The sequence below is a fragment of the Trichechus manatus genome, unplaced genomic scaffold (assembly GCF_000243295.1).
Source record: "Trichechus manatus latirostris isolate Lorelei unplaced genomic scaffold, TriManLat1.0 scaffold00026, whole genome shotgun sequence".
In the NCBI taxonomy this organism is placed as follows: domain Eukaryota; kingdom Metazoa; phylum Chordata; class Mammalia; order Sirenia; family Trichechidae; genus Trichechus; species Trichechus manatus.
The window spans coordinates 6,298,251-6,317,313 of record NW_004443962.1 but is presented as its reverse complement, the minus strand read 5'-3'; the positions used below and the strand labels follow the sequence as shown (position 1 = coordinate 6,317,313).

Sequence of the window (19,063 nt, the reverse complement as noted above, 5' to 3'; positions counted from 1 at the left end):
TAGAGCTTCACTGAGTGGTCTCCACCTGGACTCTGCTCCTTGTCCTGCATAGAGTGCAGCACCTAGCTGCTCCTCTGAGTGCTTAGCCACTTCACCTTATAATGGTTTCCATTGTCGTTACTTCCTCCTTTTCCATTTCCTGCTCCTCTTATCTCTGGTTTCCATTTAGATGCTGACATCAGAAGGAGCACAGCCTCAAACAGCAAATCCTTCCTTTCGTCCCAGTCCTTGTGAGTACTTTTTATAAAACCTTGGGGTGTATGAGGAAACTTCTGTAGTTCTTGATATCTGGGTGGGAAAGGCCATGGATGAAGCCATCCAGATTCACGAGGAGACAAGGTTAAAGTCACGGGCCTGCCCAGGGGAAGAGAACAGGAGATCTTTGGTACAAACTGGGTGGGCTCTGGAGGCAGAGCTCACACTGTGTATTGTTCCTTCTCGGCTGTGCTCTGATCAGGCCCCAGAAGATCAGGTCTCCATAGAAGGAACCACAATCATGACTCTGGATTATGAAGTCAGATTGAACAGATTTCACGGTGTAGACCCAATTAGGGGAAATAATAGCTCATTTGGGGGGAACAATAGCACTTTATAGTCCACAAAGCAGTTGTACTCACTTTGTCTTTTAATCAGGCATAATAATCTCCATTCTGCAGTTAAAGAAACTAAAGTTTAGAGAAAGGAAGAGATGCAGAGTCCTTAACTAGCAGTGCCTCGTAATGGTCAGGAAGCTAGGACGTAGGATTTGAGCCTAGCTCTTAGGATTGTAAGACTAGTGTTTTTTCACTTTATCACCTGCCTCTGAAGATGATAAGAAAAGAAGCTGAGCAGCCTGGATGTACTGCGAGCGTTCTGTTGGTCCAGATGTCACTGCATATGGTGTCAGATCCTGAAGGGTAGGCTCCCCCTGCCTGTCTTTCCCCTGTGCTCACCCTTCTTCGGTTCTCTCTTTTCCAGGTCCCACTGCTTCCTACACTCCACGTCCGCTGAGGCAGTGGCCATGGGGCTACTGAAGCAGTTTGAGGGGATGCAGCTCCCGGCCGCCTCGGAGCTAGAGTGGCTGGTTCCAGAGCATGATGCCCCTCAAAAGGTAGGGTTCTTCAGCTCTTCTTCCACACCCACTGTCCAACACCAGGAGGCTGTGAGCCTTTCTGACCTTGTTCTTCTTTGTCATGGCATGAGCTGATGTGTTTCCTTCCTTGCTCATAGAAAACATTCATTACGAATCTGTGAGATGAATGAATGCTTGCCTAGGTTTTTCCTGGCAGTTGTCAAAACAGGAGACAATGGCTCCTTCACCCTGCTTATTCTGCGTGACTTGCTCACTAGACACAGAGGCAGAACTCCTGAGACTATAAAAAGGAGAGTCGTTCAGCTCCTTCTTTGCTCTGCAGTTGAGTCTTTCAGGCACAAAGCATTCTGGCATACCAGGGATCCTGGGGGTGGGGACAGGGACAGCATTAGCAATGGGTGCCACCACCTTGGAATGGCCCTCACTTCTAGTACCCTAGTGCCTTATGGTTTGTTTGAAGGGCCCCGGTTCCCTAAAGCCCTTACCTATGGTGTTTCTGAAATGTCTTTCATTGGCTCTTTTTCTGTCATGAGCAGAAGGGTCAAGCATAAGTCTTTCCCCCCACTGCCCATATTGGATCAGCCTGTGCTTTTCTCCTGCAGCTCCTGCCCATTCCTGACTCACTGCCCATCTCACCAGATGATGGACAGCACGCTGACATCTACAAGCTACGGATTCGTGTTCGTGGGAACCTGGAGTGGGCCCCACCCCGGCCTCAGATAATTTTTAATGTTCATCCAGCTCCAACGTGAGTAGCCAGTGACTGTCCTTTGGAGAGTGGGTATATCCTCTTTGGATTGTCAGAGCTGTCTCCTCACCGTCTTGTCTCTTCCTCCAATTCTACCTCCCACATAATTCTGTTCCTCTTTAAAGGCGGAGGGAGAAGATTACCCATCTTGTCCTTAAACCTCACTCTCGCTTCTCCCGTTCCTTCCTAGAACTAACCAGAAATGAGGTCCTTTTTCACTGGCATTCTCATCCTGTTGCCTTCCTCCAATAGTTTTGTGAGCTTACCGTTTTGTTTTTTTCTTCTCTGTTGAAGATGGATGCTTTTCTCTCCTGTTGTCTCTACTATTTCTCATCTCTTACATTTTTTTAAAATATTTTTTTATTATTGTCAAAATATAAAGAACACAACATTGGCCAATTCAACGTTTTTCATGTGTACAATTCAATAAAGCCAATTACATCAGTCATGTTGTGCAACCATCACCAATATCCATTGCTAAATTTTTCATCCCCATAAGCAAAAACTCAGTGCTGCCTAAATAATGATTCTCCCCTTTCCCTTTCCCTCCTACCCCTGGCAGCCACTATTAAACACTGTTCTCTCTGTCTTGCCTGTTCTAGATAGTCTCATTCCTTAAGTTTGTGCAGAAAGTGTGGTTCACTACGAAGGAGAGTCCCTGCCCAGGCCTAGATTCTAATTTCATATTCTCTGTTTGAATTGGTTCACCTAATAGATTCGTTTTGTCCAACTCTAAAAAAATAAGTGAATTCCCCTCTCTTCGCATTTTTAAGAAGAACCTTATATTTTTATCCTCACCTTCACAACTTGAAGGCCTCATGCCTCGGTTATCTGCCAGTCCCCTCTCCGTCCTCTTTCCTCAGAAGGAAAATTGCTGTGGCCAAACAGAATTACCGCTGTGCGGGATGCGGCATCCGGACTGACCCCGGTGAGTCTCTGCCTGTACCGCCTCCAAGGCGTTAGCCTCCCCCACGCTTGGGAGAGATGGCATTTTTCAGAGAGGTAGTAGGAGGAGGTGACAGGGCAGAACTGGGGAAAGGGAGAGAAGAGGCCTGGAGGGGAAGGGGTTGGACTAGGTGAGAACAATGGCAGTCAGAGGGACATTATTTCTGGGAGCACATTACCGGGACTGTATACAGGAGCAAATTGGGTAGTTGTAGCCAGGCTCTTGGAGACTGGATCCTGCCATGTCTGGCAGTGTTGTTTCTCATTGGTCTTCCGGGGTAGGACACAGGAACCACAGGCCCCACTATGTGGGTTTCTGTCAGCTTTGAGGAGCTCAAACAGAGGTGGGTAGAGCCCACTGGCCATCCCTTCCTGCTCTTTCAAGGGGAATAGCAGGGCTGCCTCACCAGCATGTAGATGGCAAGGTGACCTCCAGCCTTTGGCTTTCCTGTTTTCCCAGATTATATCAAGCGGCTGCGATACTGTGAGTACCTGGGCAAGTATTTCTGTCAGTGCTGCCATGAGAATGCCCAGATGGTCATCCCCAGCCGGATCCTGCGGAAGTGGGACTTCAGCAAGTACTGTGTCAGCAACTTCTCCAAGGATCTGCTCATCAAGATCTGGAACGATCCTCTCTTCAATGTGCAGGACATCAATAGTGCCCTCTATAGGAAGGTTAAGGTGCTCAATCAAGTCCGGGTAAGACCCTTGACAAGGCCACATCATAAATTCTTGCCCTTCTCATCCCCTCCCTCTGTTCATACCAGCTTCCCCAAGTTCATCACACTTCTCTTTGCCACGATATCAGAACTGTAACCATCCCATCCTTCATGCTCTATGTACTTTCTTCATCTCTTCCCATTTCCCAGAGGTCTAGCTAGTTAAGAGTCTCCACCCTGGCAGTGGCAAAACTCTGAAGCTATAGACAGTGAGTGCTTGATGGCAAAAGCAAGATTTCCCCCCTCACTGAATACACTTTTGACTGGAGAACAGGGTATCAGGTGGGGAATTAGACTTCCGGAGTTCTCTTCTCAGCTGCTCCCAGCCTTGTATGTGATTCGGGCAGACTGACCAGCCTGCTAGTCTGTCCAGCCTGTCTAACAGGAGCTAGGTGTTGAGTTAGAAGGGTAGAGGACAGTCCAGCTCTAGCTGCTGTGTGCAGAGCTTCCAGACCCCCAAGGTTAAAGGCGCTGGTCTTTCTTACAGTCCTCTGGTTGTTAGTCGCCACTGAGTCGATCCTGACTCGTGGTGACCCTGTGTGCGCAGAGTAGAACTGCTCCATAGGGTTTTCAAGGCTCTGACCTTTCAGAAGCAGATCACCAGCCTTACTTCCAAGGTATCTCTGGGTTGGTTTGAACCAGCAACCTTCTGGTTAGTAGTCCAGTACTTAACCATTCGTGCCACCCAGGGACTCCTCTTACAGTCCTAACAGTAGTTTTTCCCCTCTTCTCTCCCTCCCTCCCTCTCTCCCTTGCCCCCGCCCTGCAATGCCTTTCTCTTCAGCTGCTGCGGGTCCAGCTGTATCACATGAAGAACATGTTCAAGACATGTCGACTGGCCAAAGAGTAAGTCTTACATGGAGGCCAGAGGCCTCTGACTGAGTTAATATCCCTAAAAGAGACATGTCCCAGTAGTTGGCCTTTGGTGTATGAAAAAGGAGGGAGCGGGGGGATCTTGAAGAAAATTCCAGAAATCGTGAATGAGAAGACATAGCAGTAACTGGTCTGTATCCTTCTCTGTGGAAGGGGAAATCTGTGATTATTCTATCAGCGCAGGCCTACTGCTCTTCATAAGCTGGCATGGATCATGCTGCAGGAGACTGTAAAAGTCACTTCTGCCTTCCGGACACCCAGCAGTGTGAGAAGGCTGGTGTGGCCGGGAGCGCTCAGGCCGGCCTAAAGCTTCAAGACGGCCCCCAGTGTTGCCCACCCTCACTACCTCTGCCTGGAATCCTTCTCTCCCCTGCTTTGTGACAGGGACCCTTCTCCTATGCTGTGCCACACAAAATGTTAATTCCCTGCCCATACTCCCTTCTCCTTTTCTGTAGGCTTCTGGATTCCTTTGACACAGTTCCAGGCCACCTGACAGAGGATCTTCACTTGTACTCGTTGAATGATCTGACTGCAACCAGGAAGGGGGAGCTGGGGCCTCGGCTTGCTGAGCTCACCAGGGCAGGGGCCACCCACGTAGCTCTATGCGTGGTGAGAAATTCTCATGCAACAGGGCCTTTGCTTAGGGATATGGAGAGATGGGGTGGGCCCAGGGTTCTTGCCATGTGGCTCCAGGAAGTTGAAATGGCCTGTCAACACTGCAGGAGAGACTGAACAGAAATGCTATTTCTTGGGTTGCAAAACAGCTAAATTATCCCAATCTAGAGTACTTAGAATTAGTAGAGGATTTGGTCCTGGCATTGCTCCTGGGTAGCTCTGGGTTGGATTGACAGGTCTTCACTAAAGTATTGTCACAGTGTGATAGGAGAAACCCCGGATTAGAATCAGAAGAGGGACTGGGTCTTGGCTTTATCATTTCCAGTTATTAACTAAATGAAATATTTTGCCCTCTCTGAGGTAAGCCTCTATTTTTTTTTGCCTCTAAACTGAAGATAATACCTACTGTCCTTTCCTCTCTGTTTTGGAGGTTTGATGAAATAATTTACATGAAAGCAGTTTGTAAACTTCAGGTATTCTACAGATGCAAGTTATTATTGTTCTTTATATGCTCGACCTGCCAGAAATTCAGAAATTCGTTTTAGAACTTCCCACCTTGGAATATGCCCGCTTTGTATTCCTGTGGCAGTCCCAGAGTCAGGGCTTAAAACAGGGCGTTATGTAGAGAATCCTGTTTGGCTGGGGGAATTGGAAAGATTTCACTATAAGCTGACCCAAGGCAGGGTGAAACATCCTTACCGTTCACATTTTATCTTAATTTTATCTTCACGTAATTATGTTAATTGGCTGTGGTTTCTACTTCAAAGTAAAATCATTACCCAGACTGGAATGCTGACTTCAGGGAGCTCCTTATGGCACCATTCCGTCCTTCTTTTCCTCTCTTTGTTGAGAGCCACTTTTGTGGGCAGAGCTTCTTGAACTTGTGCCTCTCTTGTCTCTACCTTAGAGCTTTGTGTCACTGCCCAGCCCTGTCCCCAGTTTGGCATTTATACTTCTAGGCTCAACTCAGGCCTCTTCCTTGCGGGTGGTAGAACCCCTGAGAGCCCGCTCAATTTTTATTTATATTCTTCCCCTCCCCTCCCCTGTGTTTGCTCTCTTGTGCCAGTTCCTGCCCCTCATTTTGCTGCCTCTTTCCTCCCCAGCTCTGCCAGGCCAAGGGCTTCATCTGTGAGTTCTGTCAGAATGAGGATGACATCATCTTTCCTTTTGAGCTCCATAAGTGCCGGACCTGTGAAGGTGAGGGCCGGGGCTAGGAGTGGGCCAAACACGACAGAACCCAAAGCTGATTGATTTCCCTCCATCCCCTGCTGTTGGTAGGAGTTTGGTGTGATTCAGCAGCTCCCTGTGTTTCCCCACAGGAGCATGGGGCCGTGATGGTGCGAACGGGCTGTGGATAATACAAATTGTTTTCTTTTCTCTCTCACACTCCTGACCTGAATAGAGTGTAAAGCATGTTACCATAAAGCTTGCTTCAAGTCTGGAAGCTGTCCCCGGTGTGAGCGGCTCCAGGCCCGGCGGGAGTTGTTGGCCAAGCAGAGCCTGGAATCCTATCTGTCAGACTACGAGGAGGAGCCCACTGAAGCCTTGGCCCTAGAAGCCACCATCTTGGAGACCACCTGAAGAAAGCACATCAAGCTCTCTAACTAAGGACTAGAGTCACACATGATGCGGAACTGAGCCACCCTTTTAAGGACTTTTCCCACTTGGGGCTTTTTTTTTTTTTTTTTTTTTTTAATATTATTATTATTATTTTTTTTATGACTTGTCTGACATCCACGTGTAGCCATCCTGTCTGGCCTTTGTTAGGTTAATGGGGTCCAGTCTGTTGTGACAGATAATCTGTAGGCACCAGGTTTTAACATCAGAACTGACACATAGGTTCCTAAATGAAGCTTCTGGTGCCTCCGTCAGAGGAATGGACAGCCAGACCCAATTCTTCTGACATCCATGTTCTTTTCCACTAGGACCAGATCTGGTTTCAACTGATCCCAAGTGTCACTTCCAGTTTTATTTCCTTTTAACGTTGGAGCTTCTGAGCCAGGCCTTTCTCAACCAACTCACTTCTCCTTTGCTGCTGAAATGGGGATGGGATTATTTTCTCTCCCAAATCCTGGAATAGGGTCAGACTGTGCCCTGAGGAGAAATGACAGAGAACAGGACTTCGTTGTGGGCATTGTGTCCAGCTTACTTACGTCTTTTTGGGGCCATCAAAGAGCACCGGTACTACCCTGGAACCTTTAGAAGCCTCAAGGAGGCAGTCAGGACTGAGGTGCCACAAGCTGACTTTCTTTATCTACCCTGGTGGGCTTGGCGCAAAGGACAGAACTGATGCTTAGGCCAGGCCCACTTGTAGCCTTAACAGCAGGCATAAGTGAGGCTATAACTCTGTTGCTTAAAGAGCATTCATTCAGTCAGAGGAGCTCTTGACCCCCTTTTAGGTGTAAGGTCCCTTTTAGTCAACCTGGCTCCTTGGTGCAGGTATGCTCTTTCAAGCTCAGGCAAGTCCCTGATGCCATCCTAAGCTGAGGACAGAAACCCCACGCACCATCTTATTAGTGAGTCCCTTACTACTCTGTCCTCTGTTAGATGGTCATTGTGGTTCTTAGTAAAAATATGGCCCAACTCCGTTCTCTTCCCCTTCCTGCAACAGAGCTGGGACCCTCCCTGGGAGTTGATCTCTTGCCTTAGTCTCTTTTGTCAAAGTCGGGGGAAATGCTTCCTGCTATTAGTGGTGTTATAGAATTTGACAGTTTGTGGATGTGAGTGTGAATGTTCCTGTGTTCTTGGAATAACAAGAGCCTTCATGCCAGTTATGCACTTAACTCGTTATCTAGCCTTGTGATACCCGTATATTCAATCATCCTTTTCATATTACTAATTTTAACCCTCCCTCCCTTTTTAAATGTGTTTCAACAGGGAAAATTTGTGGATGAGACCTTGTGTATGTCTGTGGTGGTCTTTGTGTTGCTTTGGCGTCTAACCTCTAGGTAAAACACTGGGCAGGGTTGCTACTCCCAGGGCTAGCAGCTGTGTGAACTAAGGCCCATAGCGTTTTTGTTCTGAGACTGGACTCTTCCTGTGTAGCTGTCTTCCCAGAGTTAGTTGCTAGTAGAAAACACACGGCTTGTGCACTTCCCAGGAAGCTGAACAGAAAGTTGCACGTGGTTGGTGGAAGCTGATGCGTGAAGGAGCTGGAGATACAAGGAGTCTCACAAGGAAGGAGAAGGGGCATCAAGGTAATGGCCAGAGCTGAGGCTCCACCAGGGAGAAGCAACATGTCAGAACTGGCCCGTGGTGTGGTTCCTCTGTCTTAAACTTGGGATCTGAAGGCTACATCAAGCTGGAAGGCCTGGAGACTATAAAAGCCAAGGCCTTCAGCCCAACCCAGTCTTTGAAGGGCTTACTGGAAGCTCCCTTGCCCTTTAAGGAGCTGTGGGAATGACCCCACAAAACTCGTCTCACTTGAGGGTTAGGCCCCAGATTCAGGCTTGTAGAAAATGGTGGGCTGTACGTCCAGCTCCTTACCCCAAGTCACTACACTGAAGGAGAGATGTACTGTCTTACCATCCTGCCTGTTTTGTATTAGGATAGCATCAGAGGATGGAAAACGCTGACAGCTTCTGAAGCTGAGCTCAGCAGTCTTACACACTCCTGGTTTTCCACTTACTCTTCTCCACCTCTCCAACTCCATCCCTTTAGACTGCGTATCTGTTTCAGTGACGCGGATACCATGCTGTCATCACTGTCCAAATACCCAATTATTTATTTATTTGAGAGTTGGGGAGAGGGCAGAGGGTGGGATGTTTCAAAAGCACTTTTGCAACTTATCAGTATCTGAAAATCCCCTGCTGTGTGGGGAGAAGCTCTGAATGCACTGAAGAGAGTTCCTTCTGAGTAAAACAGGAGGGAAGAAGTGTTCTCTATAGCAAAGGGAAAGAAAAACAATTTGCTTACTTGGTGGAGACAAGATTCAAGACATAGCAGAAGAGTGGGAGGCAAATATTTTCCACTTAAATGAGGCTGTTATTGACTCTCTCTGCCAAGGCTTTAGCGCTTTTGGTGAATTAACATAAAGAAACAAGAGTCTAAATAGTGATGTTCCCTGAGTGTGTATAACTCGTGTTCTGAACTGCATTTCTACTTGTCATAGTTCTTACACAGCCTAACAGTTCATTGCCATCTTTAATAAACTAAGGAAATGAAATTTCTGCCTTTTGTTTGCCTGCCTTGACTGTCAGGAAATGGTATTGAGTGTCCACTGTAAAGCAGGCCTGTCTGTGAAAATACAGAAGGTTTCTGTGTTGTAATGTCAAGGAAACTGGAATCAGGAAAAGGGGTGTTTTGTCCCTGACTTGTTATGTGACCTTGAGGAAATCGTTTCATCTCTTTAGACTTCTGTTTCTTCATGTGTAAAATGACAAGATTGTACTATGTGGTACATAAAACCTGTAACCCATTGCCGTCAAGTCGATTCTAACTCATAGCGACCCTATAGGACAGAGTAGAACTGCCCCGTATGATTTCCAAGGAGCTTCTGGTAGATTCAAACTGCTGACCTTTTGGTTAGCAGCTGTAGCTCTTAACCACTGCACCACCAGGGTTTCTGGTACATAGTCCTTTCCAACGCACAGGAGGTGCCCCCTACCCATCCCCTTGGATAGCTATTGCTTAAAGTGAGGTAAACCTGCGTCTCCACAACATCGGAGTTGTCTCAGATACTTCAGCTCCCACTTCTGCACATCTCTTCTGCCCTGCTCTTTCATGCTCCTGGCCCACTGGAGCCCTAGCTCCACCCCGCAACTTTCTGAACATTCCTCCTTGAATATCCTTTATCATCTCAGCCAATATGTTTAAAACCAACATTAACGTATTTTCCCCAAGCCTGACCACTAGTCACCTAGGTTTGAAAATTGAGCTATCTTCAGTTCTTTCCTCTTTGAGTCAGGTGGCATGTCTGACTGTTAGAGCAGTATCTCCTTCCTACCACCTGCCATCAAGTTCTGTTGAGTTCTTTTCTTCACATCTGTCTTGTTCCTTTTCCACCGCTAGCACCCAAATTCGGGTTCTTACTTCACATCTGAACTATCTCCAGTCATACTGTTCTCTTCCTGTTCACTTGTTCATCAAATATTCAAGTACCTATTATATGCCAGTTTCTGTGCTAGGCTTAGAGTCTTGTGGAGGAGACAGACATGACCCAAAGTCACCAAAATGGTTATGTAATTCCAAGCCTTAATAATAGCTAGTTAAAGATCACAGGGGTATCTAATTTAGACTGGAGAGAGAGAGCAAGCAAGGCTTCTGAGAAAGTACTTCAACCAAGACCCGAAGAATGAGCAGAAACAAGCTAAGCTCAGAGTGGGGAGAAAAAGGTGCCAGACAGGGAATAACCCATGAAGGCTGTGAGACAGGAGGAGTTTGGAAAAAAGGATTTTAGATTTTATTCTAAGAACATTGAGAAGCCATTGAAGAGTTATGATCAGAGGAGTGACTGATCTGGTGAAAATTTAAATTCAGTGTCTACTTTGTGGAGAATGCATAGAGTGAAATAAGAGTAGAAGCAGTGGGATGTGCTTCTCGGGACACTGCTGCAGTAAGTAGTTCATCGAGAAATTATGTTGGTTTGGACTAGGGTATGGCATACCATCATCATTACTGTCACCTCATTAACCACAAACCTCTGGAAATAAAGTACACTCCAAATGCTCTAACTCTGATATGTTTAAGCAAGGAACAAAAAGAAGGGGGTGCCAGGTATTAGAAGGATACTGGAATAAATGACAGAGTCTAAGGAATATTAACAGCTAAGTCTCAGGAAGGGGCAAGACCAGGACAGCTCTGGAAACGTTAGCCACAGGATTTGCAGCCCTTCTCTTGAGCCTGCTGCCAGCAAGGCAGGCCACAGAGGATAGTTATGGCTGTGTTGGGGACTCACCCCTGAGTAATGGCAGCTCACCCCAAAGAGAGGCAGCATTTTCTATGGCACCAGGTGTGTGATAGGTTTACTATACCCTGTCATGGTAGAAGGAGTAGGCATGATCTTTACAGCATCCCGGCTAAAGCACCCTCATAAGGTAAGATCCAGCCCTGCTTCCTTTTCCCTAAGAAAGCCATGTAACTACTGGGAATCCTGTAACCACAGATCTAACTAAAAGTTCTGACCAGGTGAAAAGCAGGAGTGAGGTCTTCAGAGGAAAAAGATAATGAAAGAGGTTTCTTCTCTAGTTTTTTTATTTATTTACTACTAAAATTTAATTTTCTAATACATTCACATGCGTAAAATCCACAAAAAGGCGTACAGTGAAAAGTCTCCCTCCCATTCCTATTTCCCATTTGCCCAGTTTCTTTCTGACCCCCAAAGGTAGCGTCTCATTACTTCTCTGCTTACCCTTCTTGCAGTCTCTTTATGTAATGCAAACAAAAATATCTACGTATCCTTCCCCTTCTTTAAAAACATACCATATACATGTTTCTGCGCCTTTTATTTTTAAACAGTGTATCTTAGAGAACTTACTATATCAATACATAAAGAATCTCATTTCTTACAGCTGAACATTTCCCATTGTATGGATGGGCCATAATTTATTTAACCGGTCCTTTCCTGATGGACATTTAACTTGTTTCCAGTCTTTTATTAATACAAGCAATGCTGCAATGAAAAAAACCTTGTTCATAGATAATTTCACGTAGGTGCAAGTAATTCTCCAAAATGGAATATCTGGTACAAAAGGTATGTGCATTTGTAATTTTGATAAAGGAGCTCTGGTGGTGCAGTGGTTAAGAGCTCGGCTGCTAACCAAAAAGTCAGCAGTTCCAATCCACCAGCCACTGCTTAGAAACCCTATGGAGCAGTTCTGCTCTCTCCTGTAGAGTCACTATGAGTCAGAATTGACTCAACGTCACCTAACAACAACAAGATTTTGATAAATATTGCCAAATTGACCTCCATAGTGGAGAAAAGGAGACTGGCGCAGCGGTGAGGAGGGGAGACACTCGTGGGATCACACTCCCCTGCCTAAAACTCACCAGTAGTTCTCTCCCCTTTAAGATAGGGTTTGGTGTCTTCCCTGGGACATAAAGGACCTTCTATATATGGCCACAGTTTAGCTTCCTAGCCTCTTGCCGTTCCTTGAACTGTTAGCAGTTCTCCAAACACACCTTGATGTTTCCTCCTTTAAGGGCTAACTCGGCTAATCCTCAGCTTTCCCTGGTTGCATTCTGCTCAGCCTATCCTCTGTGAGCCTGGACACACTGTCCCAACCTCCTGTTAGTATGCTTCTCACATTATCTTGTTATTTATTATTTTCCCTATAGAACAACAGACAAACAAGTGAATGGCTGGAATGAGTGAATGAACTGCCAGGTGACCATTTGAATGTAAGGAACTGCCTGTTCTACATGGAGGCAGATGGGTAGATAAAACGACCTTTGGGGGGCCCTTCCACACAAAGATTGTCTCTGCTGCAGCAATGGTCTTGACTTACCACTGTCAAACACCTGTCCTCTTTAATCATCTTAAACTCAGCAGCCTTCCCTCTGCAAATACCCCAGACATATCTCCAAACACCCAGCACAAATCCTTCCAAATCAAGCCAGAAGGACTCATGCTGGGGTCTAGACAGAAAGGCCCTGACAGAGTTAGCCCACAGTATTCTTCCTGGCTGCCTGCCTTTCCCAGGTGGTCGCTGGAGTCCTGCACTTAGGTTAATGTGTTCCGTCTTCCTGTTACATGGATCTTTGTAATAACTGACCTCTACTTTATTACTGGAGCCCAGGTGGCGCAGTGGTTAAGAGCCCGGCTGCTAACCAAAAGGTCAACAGTTTGAATCCACCAGCGGCTCCATGGAAATCCTATGGGGCAGGTCGCTATAAGTTGGAATCAACTCAGTGGCATTGGGTTTGGTTTGTGTTTTTACCTTATCGCTACTGGCTGAGTAGTACTGCCTGAGTACTCTTTCATACCGAAGAGCCTGAATAGAGCAATCATTTCACCCACATGTGGGATGAAGATGAAGCAGACTGACCCTGGGAATCTCTAGTCTGATGGCACGATCTGTCTTCTAAGGCGCCCCTGCTATTTTTTCCCCAGATCAGGCATCCACAGAGGCCTCTTTGTACACCCCCCTCCTCAGAGTCTGGGGGTTCGACTTTGGTTACCTTTCTTTACAAATAGACCTGACTCTTCCTGGAGAAGGAGAGAACCACTTGGGAAACATTTCACTCTTTTCCCTCCATGCTTCTCAGTGGGAATGAGAGATCAGACGTACATTGTGGGACAAGGGACAGGACTGTCCTGACCTAACCTCTGACTACCTCCCCTCTGAGCTCTCTCATTTCTTTTTCTTGCCACCAAACCTCTGCAGTGGTTACTTTCCCAAACCGTGAAGTGATGAACGTGTCTGGCTCATCCTCCTCCTCCTCCTTCAGCTACTCTCTGTAACTGTTTTTTTGTTCTGTTCAGTAATCATTATCATAGAAGATACTTTCCAAATGTCCTTCACTCACATTATTATTAAACTGTCAGCTTTTTCCTTGCCAAGGACTAAACCAAGAGATATGATGCTATGTATATGCCCTAAAACCACCCCAGATACTTAAAAATCTTCATAGTTACGATTTAAGCTGAGAGGAGAATGACACAGCCATGTGAAAGAGATATGAAGCTGACAAAATGTCCAGATTTGTTCAGTTTGTACCAGCAATGAACCAACCAGAGATAAGGAAAACAGCTTGTAGTACAGAATTTTTACTTTGTTCTAAGGCCCTTTGTCTATTGTTACAAAATAGGTGAGTTTGACAGGAAGCCAAACCTTGATTTCCAGCAAGTTCTCAAACCTCTCTTCCCGTCATTTAACTTTGACTTGAGATCTTCATAGGCCAAGAGTGAGAAGACTGTTCCACAGGAAAAAAGAACCATGGAATCTCACTGCCAGCCCAGCATTCGTCCACTTATTCACTCACTCATCTCAAATAAACATCTATTAAACACCTGCTGTGTTTCTGTGTTCCAGACAGCATACCTGAGCTGAGAATATGAAGCATCGTAGAACAGTGTTTCAAAAGCTGTATAATTTATGAGAGTAAAAAGTTATTAACATAAAGTATCCAAAAATAGATGCAACCATTAAATGATGGCTGTAAATACCATGATACCAAAAAAACCAAACCTGTTGCCGTCAAGTCGATTGCAACTCATAGCAACCCTATAGGACAGAGTAGAACTGCCCCATAGGGTTTCCAAGGAGCAGCTGGTGGATTCAAACTGCTGGCCTTTGGTTAGCAGCTGAGCTCTTAACCACTGCACCACCAGGGCTCCGAAGACCATGATAGTAACATGGAAAAAAAAAATCTGTGACAATGTTAAGTGATAAACAGGGATAAAAAGTATATGTCAAATGTACATGAGTCCGGAATGATACAAATAAATGATTGCAGAAATAGTGAGGGAGAAGAGACAAATCTTCCTCATAGAAGAATTCCAAACAATATATGTAAAATTTTCCCCCTCTACGAGGAGCTTAATACCCTAGCTTTCGAGAGTGGACTGGAATTAGGGACTCACTTTCAAAGAATACAACGTGGAAATAGAAAAATAGCCACTTTACAGTGAAGAAACCTAACCAGCACTACCTTAACCGAGTAATCAATGTTAACATCACCAGTGGTGTCGTGGATATCAGATACCCCCTGATATAAAGTGAAGAGAAGCACACTTTACCTCTGCGGTATTCTTCCCAAAGACCCATAACCCCAGTCTAATCATGAGAAAAACATCAGACAAACCCAGATTGAGGGACATTGTACAAAATACCAGTACTCCTCAAAACTCTCAAGGACAGAGTGGGAAAAAAATGTAGAACAAAATTCACATTCACAAAAAAGACCAGACTTACTGGTCTGACAGAGACTGGAGGAACTCCTGAGACTGTGGCCCCCAGACACCCTGCTAACTCAGAACTGAAGCCACTGCCAAAGTCCACCTTTCAGCCAAAGATCAGACAGGCCTATAAAACAAACACACACAAGAAGAACGTGCTTCTTAGTTCAATCAAGTATATGAGACCAAATGGGCAACACCTGCCCAAAAGCTAAGACAAGAAGGCAGGAAGGGACAGGAAACCCGGATGAATGGACACGGGGAAACTCGGGTGGAAAGGGGGAGAGTGCTGTCACATTGTGGGGATTGCAACAAATGTCACAAAACAATTTTGTGTATAAATTTTTGAATGAGAAACTAATTTGCACTCTAAACTTTCACCTAACGCACGCACAGAAACACACAAACTCTCAAGGACGTGAAAAACAAGGAAAGTCTGAGAAGCTGTCAGAAACTGGAGGAGACCAAGGAGGCATGAAGACTAAAGCAATGTGGTATCGTGGATCGGATCCCGGACTAGAAAGAGTCATTAATGGGAAAACTGGTGAGATCCAAATAAAGTCTAGAGTTTAGTTATAAGCCATGTACCAATGTTGGTTTCCTAGTTTTAAAAAATGCACCATGGAATGTAAGATGGTAACATTAGGGAAAACTGAAATTGTATACTATATTTGTGATCTTTCTGTAAATCTCAAATTATTCCCAAATAAGAAGTTTATATATTAATAAAACTTATGTATACCATGGTTACAATTATGGAAAAATACACCTGGAAAGAAACAAAAACCCTAAAAAAAAGCAAAAACATAAGAATAACTGGTTTTGTTGTAGCGATGGGATTATGGAGTGATTTTTTTTTCTCATCTCTTTACTGAAATACCTCTAAGGTAGTCATTATCTGATAAGTTAAAGAATTAGTTTTTTGTTTGGTTTAAGGAAAAAATAAAACATTCTTGTTCTTGAAATGCAGTGGTATGTACAAAAGTATACAGGTATTGAAGGGCAATCAAGACAGCTGTTGCTTTAAAATAACCCCTAAACATTCTTCTGCATAAGAAAGACTGACCCAAGTTGGCCCAGAGAGTATCTAGTGATCCTCCCTTCACCATTGCCCCAGCCTCACAGCCATTTCCATTTAGAACTGGTGCCTCTGTTCAGCCCCTTTGCCCTGAAAACAACAGGGAGAGGACACCTTGGAGTTTCTACAAATCCTCTTCACATCCAGGCTTAGGAACCTTAGTTGCATCCCTCATAGTTTGTAGGGTTCCCATTATTACCTTAGTTCTGGAGGAACTTTGGCTTCTGGGGTGAATTCAAACTAATCAGGTCTCCGGTAAGGCTAGGGCTGGGGTGGGAGCAGAGACAGGGCTGATGGGACTCAGGAAAAGCCCTCTAGACTGCCACTGGAGGGTCAGGACAATGACCATCTGAGCAGTTTTTCAGAGGCAATTCTTTGGCCTCCTGGACTCCAGCTACTCCGGAGACTATGAATGGCATGATTTGACTCTGCATGGAGCTCCCGTCATAAGCACCTGTGAGCAGAAATCACTCCTTCATTAGTGCTTACTTATTAAGTGCTACAGCTGCTAACCAAAAGGTTAGCAGTTCGAATCCACCAGCCACTCCTTGGAAACTCTCTGGGGGCAGTTCTACTCTGTCCTATAGTGTTGCTATGAGTCGGAATCAACTCGATGGCAATGGGTTTGGTTTTTTTGGGTTTTTTTTTTTTCCCTTATCATATCCTCTTGGGACCCAAGTAGCAATAAAGTCATGCAAGTAAAGGCAAAGAGTTTACCAGCCAGTTCGTTATCCAGTCTGTCTTCTTTCCACAATGTGCTCACTCAACTCAAGAGTGCCAGAGAAAAGATAGAAAGAGCAAGCCTTCTTTTTAGCCCTTGGTTAACATCTTTCCCCATAAAAACTTTACCAGAAACAAAAAAATTTTAACTCCTAGCCAAGGAGCGGGCACAAGGCTCAAGCTGTATTACCCAGACTCTCTCCCTGGACTTTGAACCTTGAACAAATAAGGCAATGATCAAAAAAAAAAAGAGGCTGGCACTTATTCAGCATGGTGGTGAGACTGTCCTTCCTGTCTCCTGGACCCAAAGCTGCTGGTTCCCTGTCCTGTTTGGAGTCCAGTTGTTTAGCCTTTCCTTCAAACCTGTGGCTGCCATATGCCTTTTTAGTACATTCCCTTTTCTACTTAAATTAGCTGGAGCTGGTTTCTGTTGCTGGCAAAGAACCCTAGTACATTCAGTGAAAGGCTGAAAGAGAAGGCAATCACTGGGATAATCCACAAAGTATACAATCAAATATTGACTTCGTTTGTCTGACTTAGACGAATCCAAGCCATGAGTGAGTGATTTGTTTCATCTACCAGGTGTGTAACAGAGTGCTTTGATGCGGTTCCTGCCCTTTAGGAATTTACAAGTTAGTTATAAGACAGAACCACACAAATGAAGTCATTAAATCTGGAATGTTGACTATGTGCCAGGCACTATTCTAAGTTCTTTACATATATTATTCATTTCATCTTCCCAACAACCCTATGAAGTTGATAACCATTATCATCTCCGATTTATAGAAGAAACTAAGGCACAGAGAGAATTTAAGTAACTTGCCCAAAGCGACACAGCGTTGGCACAGCGTTGGCAGTGATGCAGCTAGTAAGCAATGGAGCCTGGGTCCAAATACAGGCAGTCTGACTCCCAACACCTTACTCTATGTTATACCAGAATGAATAATACAGACAGAGTTCTGGAAGGAAGAGAAGGAGGAGATCAGTGTGGCTGGAGTGATCAGGGGAAGCCTCAAGGGCTTCCTGGTTCTGGAGCTGATTCCCAGAGACTGGATGGGGTTTAGATCAGACTGGGAAGGGCGTCTTAGGCCAGAGGGAAGGCACAGAACAGCCAGAGCAAAAGCACAGAGCTGGAATTCGAAACAGTGTGTTTAGAGAACCATGAAATGCATCCATTGCCAAAAACCTATTGCCGTGGAGTCAATTCTGACTCATAGTGACCATATAGGACAGAGGAGAACTGCCCCATAGGGCTTCCAAGGAGTGGCTGGTGGATTTGAACTGCTGACCTTTTGGTTAGCAAGTGTAGCTCTTAACCACTGCTCCACCAGGGCTCCATGAAACACATAGAGGGCGTCTTTTGGAAGGTATTGGAGGAACAGTCGGACAGTTGAGGGGAGACAAGATCATGGAGGGCCTTGAATGCCAAGTCAACGAGTATGATTTTACCCTGTGATGAGGGCCCCTGTAGCTTTCACAGGGGCTAATAGATGGGAAAATTTTTATCATATAAAATTTCAAACGTAGTCAAAGACATTGAGAGTAGTATACTGAACCCCCATTTTCAGCAATTATAAAATCATAGCCAATTTTTTTTCATCTATATCCCACTACCCTAACAAGACTATTTTGAAGAAAATCTTATACTTATTGTTTAATCTGTATATATTTCAGTATGTATTTCTAAAAGGTAAGGAATTAAAAAAAAAAAAAGCAATATCATTATCATGCCTAAAAGATTTAACAATAATTCCTTAATAGCAGCTAATACCTCGTTAATGTTCAAATTTTCCCAGTTCTCTTCCCTCTTTAGAGTTTGTACGTTGTTGCTTTTAGTTGCTGTTGAGTCAATTCTGACAGTTTGTGTAAAAATCCTAATAGCATCCGTACATTGTGATTTGTTCATATGTCTCTCTCCATCTCTTTTTCCCTTGCAATTTATTTTTAAAGAAATCAGGTGGTGTATGTACACAGATATACATATAGTTATTTCAGTACTTGTTATTTACTCAGACCCTGCCTTGTTCCAAATAGGATTTAAGATGGTTTGTAATTTTAAAATAATCTGGGGAGAGAAAAACTGAGATAAGCAGATTCAGGTCTGGGAGGCCAGCAGAGCAGGCTCTTAGCCCCACCTAGGGTTCAGTAAAGACTTCTCCAAGGAGACCCAGGAGCTGAATCTTACAGGCTTAGAAGTTAGCTAGGTGAAAATAAATTAAAAGAAAGAGAGAAAAGGGGGGTTCCACTAACGGTCTGACCTCCTAGGGCAATGAAAACAGGGATAAAGAAATAAGACAAAAACAAAAACTAGGAGGTAAAATCAACAGAATTTGGTTATTATCCAGGGGAAGGAGGGACGAGAGGAGAAGTCTAGGGTGACTCCCACGAGTGTATTATGGCTGGCTGAGGAATTGAGGGGAAGCCTTGTTGGCGTAGTGGTTAAGAGCTACGTTTG

The 19,063-nt window shown here is 44.9% G+C and overlaps 1 protein-coding gene across 1 annotated transcript in view; it reads left to right on the top strand.

The window, feature by feature from the left end:
* RUBCN (rubicon autophagy regulator) overlaps positions 1–9,416 on the top strand; it is a 42,785-nt gene extending 33,369 nt beyond the window's left edge. The window contains exons 12-20 of the mRNA XM_023728775.1: positions 170–230; positions 958–1,090; positions 1,675–1,820; positions 2,684–2,748; positions 3,226–3,464; positions 4,269–4,330; positions 4,813–4,966; positions 6,076–6,169; positions 6,375–9,416. Of these exons, the coding sequence (XP_023584543.1) occupies positions 170–230; positions 958–1,090; positions 1,675–1,820; positions 2,684–2,748; positions 3,226–3,464; positions 4,269–4,330; positions 4,813–4,966; positions 6,076–6,169; positions 6,375–6,553 (1,133 nt within the window). The 3' untranslated portion in view covers positions 6,554–9,416. The remainder of the gene's footprint in view (positions 1–169; positions 231–957; positions 1,091–1,674; positions 1,821–2,683; positions 2,749–3,225; positions 3,465–4,268; positions 4,331–4,812; positions 4,967–6,075; positions 6,170–6,374) is intronic.
* Positions 9,417–19,063: the final 9,647 nt, after the last annotated feature.